We start from the raw sequence: 11355 nt of genomic DNA, 5'->3' as shown, positions 1-11355 counted from the left end.
GGGTGCAAGACCCTATGGCAGGGCTCTGCTCCTGCAGCACTTCCTGCCACTTCAGGACAATCCTCACTCCACAAAAGGTGTCCCAGTTGTTAAACCTCTGCTCTTCACAGCACTGCTCACTATGCACTGGACCTGCGCTCTCCCCGTGCAGGTCATGGCCCCCAGGGGTGCTTGCGTCTCCTGACCTGCTCCTCACTTCTAGAGGTGCTCAGGCTGCAGCTTGCCATGCGCCTGGGCTGCGTGCTCCCACCGGGAAAGTCTCCTTGCTCCCCTTCAGAAGCCAGGAAAACTAGCTAACAAGCTCTTTCTCCCCACAGCGCACCTAGGGGCCGCTCAGCAGGACGCTGCAGAAGCTGCCTGCGGCCCCCCAGCCGCTGAGCTGCAGCAGCCCCGAGGGAGAAGCCCCAGAGATGGCACGTGTGCCTCTGCCCCTCCACTGCCTCCTCTGGAAAAGCAGCTCAGCACAATGCCCAGGAGGCGCTCGGAGCCAGCCCTGTCCTCCCCCGACCGCTCGGGAGGCAGAAGGCACCAGGAACACGCCAGCACTGCGGACAATGTTGCGGTTGAGCAGCAAGAGCCGAGCTTGGCGAAGGAGGCCCTGGAGCAACCGCCTGCCCCCTTGCCTGCCCCGGTCTCAGCTGCCTCTGCACCCGCAGTGCCCGGCAGGTGCTCCCCGGAGAGCTGCTGTCCTGCTCCCCAGGGCCTTTCCATAACACTGCTGGGACCTGCTGCCATTCCCACTTCCTGCTGGCGGGCCACAAGGACCACGAGAAAGAGCAGGAGAAGGAGAAGGAGAAGGAGAAGGAGAAGGAGAAGGAGAAGGAGAAGGTCAAGAAGAAGGTCAAGAAGAAGGAGAAGGAGAAGGAGAAGAAGGAGAGAGAAAGAAAGAGAAAGAGAAAGAGAAAGAGAAAGAGAAAGAGAAAGAGAAAGAGAAAGAGAAGGATAAGAAATGGAGAGAAAAGAGCTGAAGAGAAAATAAAGGGGGAAGAAAAAGGTGTAAGAAAAGAGGTGAAGAGGAAATAAAGAGAAAGAAGGGGGAGAAAGCCTGGTGGAGAAAAGAGTGAGGAGAAAAAAAGGTGGAGAAAAAGGGGTGTAAGCAAAAAGAGGGAGAAAACGGGGAGAGAAGTAAAGAGGGAAGAAAAAGGAGGGAGAGAAGAAGGGGAAAGAGAAAAAAGGGGAGAAGAAGAGGGGTACAGGGTGAAAGAAGGGAGCATAAAGGGGGAGGAAAGAAGGGGAAGGCAGGGGAAGCAAAAAGAGGGAGAAGAAAGGGGGGAGGTAGGAAAGTGGGAGAAAGGAAGGGGGAGAGCAAAAAGGGGGAGAAGAAAGGGGGGAGCAAAGGGGTTTGGAAAAGGGGAGATAAGAAAAGAGGGAAGAGAAAAGGGGAAGGGAGAAGAAGGGAGAAAAAAAGCGGGAGAGACATGGGAGAAGAAAGGAGGAGTAAAAGGGGAAGGGAAAAGCAGGGAGAAAAGAAAGCAGGCGAAAAGAAGGGGAGAGAAAAAGGGGGAGAGAAAATGGGGGAAGCAAAAAGGGGGGAAAAAGAGGGAGCAGAAAGGTGAGGGAAAATGGGGGGAAAAAGTCGAAGGGGGAAAAAGGGAGATAAAGGGGGAGAAGAACAGGGGAAAAGCGGGATAGGGAAAGGGGGAGGGAAAAGAAGGGAGAAGAATGGGGGAGGAAAAAGGGGGGAAGGGGGAGGAAAGGAAAGAGGGAAGAAAAGGCGGGGAGGAAGAAGGGAGAGAATGGAAGGGGTGAAAAATGGGAGGAAAAAGAGGGAAGAGAAAAAGGCGGAGAACAAATGGGGAGGAGAAGCCGCAGGGAGAAGGAAAGGGGGAGAAAAAAGGGAGGGAGAAAGAAAAGGGGAGAAAAGAGGAGCAAAACGGGGAGAAAGGAATGGGGAGAAAAGCAGAGGAGAAAACCGGGGTGCAAAGAAACAGGGAGATCAGAGAGGGAGCGTTAAGATGGGGTAGATTAGACCGGAGCAGATGAGGAAGCAGAGAGAAAAGTGTGGGGAAGAAAAGACGAGGTTAAAAAAAGGAAAGACAAAAACGGGAAGGAACTCAAGGAAAGAAGAAAAAGGAAAGGGAAAAACCCCCTTGGCAGCACCCCTGCCACACGGTAAGAGCGGCAACCCCGGCGGCACGTGCAGTGTGCTTTGGCCTGTTGGAACTTGTCTTTGGGGAGCGCTTAACTCCCCGCTGGGGGCCCAGGGGAGCCGTGGGGCAGGAGCCGGGGGGCTTCTGACTGACGCCCGTGCACCTTCACTGCAACAAAGCACTTTTGCGCAGGACTCTCTTGAGTCTGCTCCTTGTCTCTCTTTCAAGCGCTCGGCCGCTGCACATAGCCCACGGACTTGTGCCCGCGTCTCTGGGTCCGGCAGGGCTCTTTGAATGCCCTGGCATACGGACGCAGCAGGAGGGCAAGTGACTGAGCAGCGGTAGCCCTGCTAGTGCCGTTGTCGGAGACGGCAGGCGAGATTTTGGGGGGAAGTGCCTCTCTGTCCGGGAGTCAAGGGACACCGCCAGAGGGCAGCAGTTTGCAGTCAGGGGCAGAGAGAAGCCGCAGGGAGCCGATGCTGCTCCAGCAGGGGCTTCCGAGCAAGGCAGCACGCAGGCATGGCAGGCGGGATGTTTCCCGGGTGCAGCTCTTCCCAGGACACGGGGGAAAGGGGCAGGAGGTGACGTGGCCTGACCGGAGCCGCGACTGGCAGAAGCAGCATCCCGGCAGCAGGCTGCAACTAGAGAAGAGGCCCCCTCCGTCGGCCCCTGTGAGCAGGGGCACTCTCCTCCCAAGCAAGCTGAAGGAGAAGGTCCCGCTGCCAGTTGCAAAAGGCATTGGCCGCTCTTGGCAATCTGCAGCTCTGCCGTCACCTGGCTTCCAGCTCTCTTTTGCCAAAACCACAAGCGTTTTGTCCTTGCGGCCCGCATGGCCGCCAAGAGACAGCCTCAGCTCGCAGCCTGTCCTCCTGGGAGAGATGCTGCAGGCCCTTCAGCATCTTCGTAGCCCATCGCTGGACTCACTCCAGGAGCTCCACATCTCCCTTGGCCGGGGCAGCCCAGCACCAGCCACAGCACTCCAGCTGTGCAGGACCGCCTCCCTCCACCTGCTGCCAAGGCTCCTCCTAACCACAGCCCAGCAGGCCGCTGGCCGCCTTGGCCACAAGGGTGCAGTGCAGGCTCACGGGCAACTTGTGCACCAGGACGCCCAGGGCTTTCCCCCAAGAGCTGCTTTCCAGCACGTTGGCCTCTAGCCTGTACTGGTGCATGGACTTCTTTCTGCCTAGGTGCAGCACTTGGCCTTTCCCCTTGTTGAGCTTCAGGAGGTTCCTCTTAGCCCGTCTCTCCAGTCCGTCAAAGGCCCTCTCAATGGCAGCACAGCCCTCTGGTGCGTCAGCCACTCCTCCCTGTTTTCCATCCCCCCTGGTTTAGCAGCCAGCTTGCTGAGGGTGCTTTCTGCCCCATCACCCGGGCCACTGAGGAAGAAGAGGAACGGGACCAGAGCCCGCACTGACCCTTGGCCTGCACCTTGTGTTACTGGCCTCCACCTAGGCTTTGCACCACTCATCACAACCCTCGCAGCTCTGCCGTTCAGCCACTTCTCAGTCCGCCTCACTGCCTGCTCATCTCGCCCCTACTTCCTCAGCTTGCCTCGGAGGGCATGTGAGGGCAGGCAGCGTGGAAAGCCTTACTGACCTCAAGGCAGACAACATCCACTGCTCTCCCCTCCTCTGTCCAGCCAGCCCTTCCCTCGTGGAAGGCTCCCAGGTTGGGCACGCGTGGAGCGTGGAGGAGGTGATCCTTGCCTATCAATCAGCTTTCCTGCAGCCCTCTTCCCTCTCGCGCCCTATCCCATGCGACGCTTCCTCCTGCACCCTTGCGCACCAGCGAGGTGCAACCTCTTGGTGTGCCACACCCGTCTCAGCCGCTTGGTTGAGGAGAGCCCCGTGCAGCAAAAGCACTTTGGAGGCGCCTCCCCTCTGGAGCCAAGCATCAGTGACGGCTGAGAGAAAGACCACCCCTGCAGGCATGCCCACAGGCTTTTGGACTGGCGCTCCGGTGCAGCCTGCACGCATGGCGACTTCCGTTTCAGACTCTGGAGCACCTCTGCTATGAAGAAAGGCGGGGAGAGCTGGGCCTGTTTAGCCTGGAGAAGAGAAGACCGAGAGGCGATCTCATCAGTGCGTACAAGTATGTGAAGGGAGGGTGTCGAGAGGATGGGGCCAGGCTCTTCTCGGTGGTGCCCAGCAACAGAACAAGAGGCAACGGGCACAAACTGAGCCACAGGCAGTTCCGCCTGAACATGAGGAAAATGTCCTCCTTCTTTCCTGTGAGGGTGACTGAGCGCTGGAACAGGTTGCCCAGAGAGGTGGCGGAGTCTCCTGCCCCGGAGAGAGTCAAAACCCGTCTGGACGCGATCCTGGGCAATGTGCTCTAGAGGACCCTGCTTGAGCAGGGCGGTTGCACTAGATGATCTCCAGAGGTCCCTTCCAGCCTTGGCCATTCTGTGATGCTGTGATCCGTATGCAAGCATTTCCATGAGCCTGCCTAATGTCCTGTGGAGTGCTGTTGAGACTCTCGGCAGACTGGTGCGATGCACACGAGGTGAGGGGGGATTCAGGTGCCTGAAAGCCCGGGCCTACAGGCTTCTGGGTATGCCAGGGCACCCGCCGCAAGGGATTTCCCAAGGCATCTCAAACAGATGCTGGTCCTGGTGTCTGGGCAACTGAATCCTGCCCTCAAGTCTTCTCTGGCTGTGCTTGGAGCCAACATTCCCACTTGTCATGGTGATGCCACATTTTGGCACCTGGCCTGGGGGTCTCCAGTCTCGGGCGGACCACCCCACTGACAGAGGGCCGAGGAAGTGTGAAAGTTGGGATTTGGGGCACCGCCTGGGCCCTGCTTCTCTAGCGGGCACAGGCCCCCTTGCTTGGCCCCTCCAAAGCGGGAGTCCTCCTGTCCCAGCAACAACAGGGCATGCTGCAGCCGGGTGGGCAAGCCGCCTGTGCATGGGGGCTTTTCACGGACACAGAGCCGGCTGCTGAAGCCGGGAGCTGCTCCAGCACCGAGCCCGTCTCCTCCGCCAGGGAGACCTGCAGCCCCCGGCCCACGCCCCGGCCCTGCCCCACGGCCCGGCCGGCGCATCACAATGTGCCGTCGTGCATCACAATGTGCCGCGGTGGCACCCGGGTGGCCACGGCCACCGGCGCCCGCCCGGCCCCAGTGCGGTGCTGTGCCGGTGCGGGGCAGCAGGGAGACGCAGGCTCCCAGCCCAGCGGCACTACTCGGCACGCGGACACCGCTCCGTGCTTTGCGCAGGCCTGACCGGCGCCTGGCGCTGCCCGGCGCGGGGCACGGACGCACCGCAGCTGCTGACCCGGCCACGGCGCCATGGGACAGGCGAACTGCTGCGGTGCCCGGGGCGCTGCCGGCCCCGCTGCCGGCACGCAGGCACGGCCCGAGGCCCCTGGCCGCGCGGCTCCTGGCGCCGGCCCCGGGCTCGAGGCCAGGGGAGCCTCCCGGCCCCCGGCGCCGCTCGGCGCCTTCGTGTCGCGCAGGAGCCCCCAGCTCCTCCTCAGCGACCGTGTCCAGGTGACCCGGCACCGGCGCACCAGGGACAGGCACCTCCTCCTCTTCCCCGACACCCTGGCCATCGCCACCTTCAAGTAAGGAGAGCAGCCCCAGCCGTCCTTCCCCCGCCCCCACCCTCTGCCCCCGGGCACTGCCTCTGCCCTGCTGGCCACTGCTGCCGCTGCCCCACCACACAACCTCCACGCCGCTCCCTGCTCTCCCTCCGCAGGTGCGGCTCCACCTTCCTGCTCAAGCACCGCGTGCCTCTCGGCCAGCTCTGGCTGCTGTGCGGGAAGGACGAGGCGGCGGGCGGGCACGAAGAGGAGGAAGAGGACGGGCATGGCCTGAAGTGCACCAATGCCCTCGTCCTCGTCTGGCCCAACGACGGCTGCGTGGTCACTTTCCGGTGAGTCTTGGCGGCACGTGCAGGGCTGTGGGGGGTGCAGGGCACCGTGCTCGCCTGCAGTCCTCTCTGGCCTTGCTGGGGCTCAGCTCCGGCTGGGGCGAGAGACAGTAGGGGTCCTGCGGGGGTTTCTGACGCAGTCACAGGCACCTCCAGGCGTGCACAAGCCTCGCCCCCGCCCCCACCTCCCCCCTGCACCTCTGCTCCCCCCAGGGACACTGCGGGGGGACACCGACCGGGGGCTTGGGTGCATGGCGCTGTGCAGCAGTGCCAAGCGGGCGAGAGCTGTCCGGGCACCTGGGCCTCTCCCGAGGAGGAGCAGGAGGAGCAGGAGGAGCAGGAGGAGGAGGAGGAGGAGCGGGCTCTGAGGCTGTTTCTCCTTTTGGCTGCAGGTCGCGGGAGGCCAAGGAGCTGTGGCTGAGCACGATGCTCAGGTGAGCCCTGGCGGGCAATTCAGCCCGCCTGCGGCGGCGGCAAGGCTGCGGGCGGTGCAGAGGTGCCGGGGCAGCTGCCCCCAGCAAAGCAGCCGGGGAGGTGGGGGAAAGGGACCCCCCTGCGCGGGGCAGCTGCCGGGCAGAGCGGCAGCAGCAGGGCCTTCGCCTTGTGCCCGCAAAGCAAGAGCAGCGGCCTGCAGCTGGCCCGGCGGCTCCTTGCCGGCGGGCAGGGGCACCGCGAGCTGCCGCTGCCCGTTTGCCCACGCAAGAGGCGCGGAGGCCGCAGGGCCGGGGCCGCGGCCGCTGCCGAGCGGTGCTGCCAGCCAGCGCCGCGGGAAGGGCTCCTGCGCCAGGGTGGCGTGGGCGCGCGGGGCCGGGGCCCGGGCAGCCAGCAGAGGGGCTGGCTGTGACGGAGCTCGGCCTTTGCCCCTGCCCTGTGCCCAGGCCGAGCCCAGGAGCCCCGGAGACCCGCGTCACCCGACTCGCCTCCCTTTGGCTCCTCGTCACGGCCGTCAGCTTCCAGGGCGCCGTAAGTGTCCCGGGGGGCTGCGCTGCGCCCCGAGCGCCACGGGGCTGCGGGCAAGAGCCCGCGCCACCGCCTGCTCACGCTGCCTCTTTGCTCTCTTGCCTAGTCGGGGTCGCTGACCGCCCGGACCGTCGAGGCCTTGGTTTCGGCGGAGGTGAGCAGGGGCTCCCTGTCCCGCGGCCCCGGCTGCGGGCTGCCGGGAGGCATGCGAGTTTCGGGAGGGAAGGCGGCCGGCCCCAAGCACCCACGTCGGGCAGAGAGGCCAGGCCGTTCCCGCACGCAAGCATCTCCTCCGCCGGCGTCCCACGACCTCGGGTTTTCCCTGCAGCCGCTCGCGCTTTTCTGCGGGGCTGAAGCACCTGGCTGGCGGCCCTGGCTGCTGCCGGGCGCCTCCGTAACCTGAACGCCTGCCTTTCTTTCTTGCAGGCTGGCACCAAGCAGAGCCCCGTCTTGGCCCCATCGGCTGCTGAAGAGGGACTTGGCCACTCCACTGGTGAGTTGCAAAGGGAAGCTGAGGAGCTGCCTCCTCACCCAGCGCTCGACAGCAGCTGAAAAGCTGCAGCCCCTCCGCTCCCTCTCCACTTCTGCTTTCCTCTTGCTTGCAGCAGAGGGGACTAAGACAAGGAAGAGGTTCCTGCCATGGCCGTTTGCTCGGAGACGAGCCTCGGCCAACGGGGACGGCCCCGGGCAGCCGGACTCTGGCCTCGGGACGCCTCTCTTTGGCCAGCCTCTGGCTACCCTTTGTGGAGAGCAGGGGACCCTGCCCCAGCCAGTCCAGGTAAGGCAGCCTGGCCACGCAGCGATCCGCCTGCCGGCTTGTCCCGCCAGGCGGCACCCCCAGCTCCTGGGCTGCAGAAGGCCTGCAAAGGAGGGAAGCTTGCAGCAGCAGGAACAGCCAGGGGTTTCTGTAGTCCCCCGACTACAGAAGCGTGCTCGAGAGGCTGGCTTGGGGCACAGCCCGGCTACGCCCAGCGCCATGTACCTGCAGCGAGAACTAGATCCGAACCAAGGCAAAGCAGCATGCGCCGCCCAGGCACAAACTCGCTTCTCTCCCTGAGCAAGTGCTTCCCTGCTAAACGGCCTTTCTGCACCCGATGAGCTCTTCTGCCAGCCCCGTCTGCTTTCTCCTGCAGGAGCTGCTGGCCATATTGTACAGGGAAGGGCCTGCCACGGAGGGCATATTCCGGAAAGGTGCCAGTGAGAAGGCCCGCAGGGACTTGAGGGAGGAGCTGAACAAAGGAGGGGCCGTTGACTTGGCAAGCCAACCCGTGCACCTCTTGGCAGGAATCTTGAAGGTGAATTTCTGCCGACTGGCAGCACGGAGAGTACGTTGCCCACCTGCAGGGGCCCACTCGAGCGCCTAGCTGGGCCCAGGGGGCACTCCAGGCTGAAACCCCGGGGAAGCCAAACGACGGGCTTTCAGGCGGAGGAAAGCTTGGCCTCTGTGTTTGCCACCTGCTTGCCCGTTCTCCTGCTTGTGCCTGCCCTGGGAAAAGTCACCTCCTCCTCCTCGTCCTCCTCCTGCTCCCCAGCAGCCTCCTGAGGGAGGAAGACTGAGGTTTCTGGGTGCACTAGAGGCTCATAGGCACTAGGGCCTCTTCTTGCACTCCCACGAGCGTGCCCAAGCGGGGCGGTCCTCGCGCAGCCCACTGCTCGCTCTGTCAGCGGCCAGGAGCTCCTTTGAGAGCGGGTAGCTCCAAGCAGCCTGCCTCCTGGGGAGCCCAAGTGCCCGTGGACGCTCCGTCTGGCCTCAGGCGTGGTGTCCAAGCCTCATCTCCGTATCTCGGCCTTGCAGGACTTCCTGCGAAATATCCCCTGCACGCTCCTCTCGGCGGCCCTCTACGACAGCTGGATGCTGGCTCTGGAGAAGCCAAGCAGGGAGGAGAAGATTGAAGGCCTGAGGGAGTAAGTGTGTAGCCAGTCCCACCGTTCTGGAGCGGGTGGCAGAGGCTGGGGCCTTCTCTGGAAACGGGCAGTCTGTGGCAGAGCCCGACACTTCTATCCGCTTGCTCGTGCCGATACCACACAACACAGCCACAGGCTTTCACGGGCCTTTGCAAAGCCTCCCACGACGTCTCCCGACCACCTCGCCTTTATTCCCACTGTCCATCTACTGATGAAGCGCCCACCTCCCAGTCCAGATGTTCTCATTCAAGGTCTCGTACTTAAGCACGTGCTGTCGGGCCTTTCTCGACAGCACACGTGGAAAGGCGAGAGAGAGCACCGGCGTTCCTCTCGTGGGAGGAGGCGCCACTTGTGGCAGTTGCCTTGAGCCTTGCTCCCAGAAGCGGCAGCAGCCGCTGCCCCCTGAATTCACGGCGCCTTTTCTTTGTGTTTGCTCAGGGTGGCTGACCAACTGCCCAGGGCAAATGTGCTGCTGCTCAAGCCCTTGCTCGCGGTGCTCCACCGCATCAGCCAGAACGCAGGCACCAGCAGGATGGGCGCCAGCAACCTGGCCATCTGGGTGGGGCCCAGCATGCTGAGCCCGGGCACGGACAGCACACTCCCGCTGGAAGTGCAGAGAGAGATCTACGACAGGGTATGCTGAACTCACCAGCCAGCCCCTCAGCTGGGCTCTGCGCCACGCGACAGGCACATCTCTTAATGGAGCCGCAGCCCCAGAGCTACAGCTTTTGGCGCAGAAACGGCACTGAGGAGCAGGAAAGACTGCTGAGCAGGTTCTCAGCCCCTTGCCCTGACATCCCTGCTTTTCACTGTGCAGGTGATGGTGCTGGTGGAGTTTCTCATCGAGAACTGCACAGCTATCTTTGGGGACGACGTGGCCTTGCCTTGCAGCCCCTCGGCTGCGGAGGCACCCGAGCACACGGGCAGCTCCGCAGGTAGGACGAGGCACGGAGGATTGGCACCACCCAGGGCTGCTGGTCCCAGTGCTTTAGCTGGAGATCGGAAGATGTCTGTGGCAATGCAGAGAGGTGCAGAGGGTGCAAGACCCTATGGCAGGGCTCTGCTCCTGCAGCACTTCCTGCCACTTCAGGACAATCCTCACTCCACAAAAGGTGTCCCAGTTGTTAAACCTCTGCTCTTCACAGCACTGCTCACTATGCACTGGACCTGCGCTCTCCCCGTGCAGGTCATGGCCCCCAGGGGTGCTTGCGTCTCCTGACCTGCTCCTCACTTCTAGAGGTGCTCAGGCTGCAGCTTGCCATGCGCCTGGGCTGCGTGCTCCCACCGGGAAAGTCTCCTTGCTCCCCTTCAGAAGCCAGGAAAACTAGCTAACAAGCTCTTTCTCCCCACAGCGCACCTAGGGGCCGCTCAGCAGGACGCTGCAGAAGCTGCCTGCGGCCCCCCAGCCGCTGAGCTGCAGCAGCCCCGAGGGAGAAGCCCCAGAGATGGCACGTGTGCCTCTGCCCCTCCACTGCCTCCTCTGGAAAAGCAGCTCAGCACAATGCCCAGGAGGCGCTCGGAGCCAGCCCTGTCCTCCCCCGACCGCTCGGGAGGCAGAAGGCACCAGGAACACGCCAGCACTGCGGACAATGTTGCGGTTGAGCAGCAAGAGCCGAGCTTGGCGAAGGAGGCCCTGGAGCAACCGCCTGCCCCCTTGCCTGCCCCGGTCTCAGCTGCCTCTGCACCCGCAGTGCCCGGCAGGTGCTCCCCGGAGAGCTGCTGTCCTGCTCCCCAGGGCCTTTCCATAACACTGCTGGGACCTGCTGCCATTCCCACTTCCTGCTGGCGGGCCACAAGGACCACGAGAAAGAGCAGGAGAAGGAGAAGGAGAAGGAGAAGGAGAAGGAGAAGGAGAAGGAGAAGGTCAAGAAGAAGGTCAAGAAGAAGGAGAAGGAGAAGGAGAAGAAGGAGAGAGAAAGAAAGAGAAAGAGAAAGAGAAAGAGAAAGAGAAAGAGAAAGAGAAAGAGAAAGAGAAAGAGAAAGAGAAAGAGAAGGATAAGAAATGGAGAGAAAAGAGCTGAAGAGAAAATAAAGGGGGAAGAAAAAGGTGTAAGAAAAGAGGTGAAGAGGAAATAAAGAGAAAGAAGGGGGAGAAAGCCTGGTGGAGAAAAGAGTGAGGAGAAAAAAAGGTGGAGAAAAAGGGGTGTAAGCAAAAAGAGGGAGAAAACGGGGAGAGAAGTAAAGAGGGAAGAAAAAGGAGGGAGAGAAGAAGGGGAAAGAGAAAAAAGGGGAGAAGAAGAGGGGTACAGGGTGAAAGAAGGGAGCATAAAGGGGGAGGAAAGAAGGGGAAGGCAGGGGAAGCAAAAAGAGGGAGAAGAAAGGGGGGAGGTAGGAAAGTGGGAGAAAGGAAGGGGGAGAGCAAAAAGGGGGAGAAGAAAGGGGGGAGCAAAGGGGTTTGGAAAAGGGGAGATAAGAAAAGAGGGAAGAGAAAAGGGGAAGGGAGAAGAAGGGAGAAAAAAAGCGGGAGAGACATGGGAGAAGAAAGGAGGAGTAAAAGGGGAAGGGAAAAGCAGGGAGAAAAGAAAG

The 11355-nt window shown here is 62.0% G+C and overlaps 1 protein-coding gene across 1 annotated transcript; it reads left to right on the top strand.

The window, feature by feature from the left end:
* Nucleotides 1–8718: 8718 nt before the first annotated feature.
* Nucleotides 8719–11355, top strand: LOC138066801 (T-cell activation Rho GTPase-activating protein-like). Its single transcript, XM_068939187.1, has 4 exons — nucleotides 8719–8829; nucleotides 9268–9463; nucleotides 9647–9764; nucleotides 10182–11355. Exons 1-4 carry the CDS (start codon nucleotides 8777–8779, stop codon nucleotides 10826–10828), a joined length of 1014 nt encoding a protein of 337 aa, XP_068795288.1. The 5' UTR covers nucleotides 8719–8776; the 3' UTR covers nucleotides 10829–11355.

This window comes from Struthio camelus, chromosome 3, assembly GCF_040807025.1.
Source record: "Struthio camelus isolate bStrCam1 chromosome 3, bStrCam1.hap1, whole genome shotgun sequence".
NCBI lineage: Eukaryota > Metazoa > Chordata > Aves > Struthioniformes > Struthionidae > Struthio > Struthio camelus.
Note: the sequence above shows the minus strand (reverse complement) of the source record. Positions and strands in the feature narration are given on the sequence as shown.

Excerpts from the sequence above, each read along its gene's own strand:
- LOC138066801 (XM_068939187.1), top strand. The coding sequence starts at position 8,777 with ATGCTGGCTCTGGAGAAGCCAAGCAGGGAGGAGAAGATTGAAGGCCTG. Across the intron at positions 8,830-9,267 it reads AAGATTGAAGGCCTGAGGGA|GGTGGCTGACCAACTGCCCA; the intron begins GTAAGTGTGTAG and ends GTGTTTGCTCAG. Across the intron at positions 9,464-9,646 it reads AGAGAGAGATCTACGACAGG|GTGATGGTGCTGGTGGAGTT; the intron begins GTATGCTGAACT and ends TTCACTGTGCAG.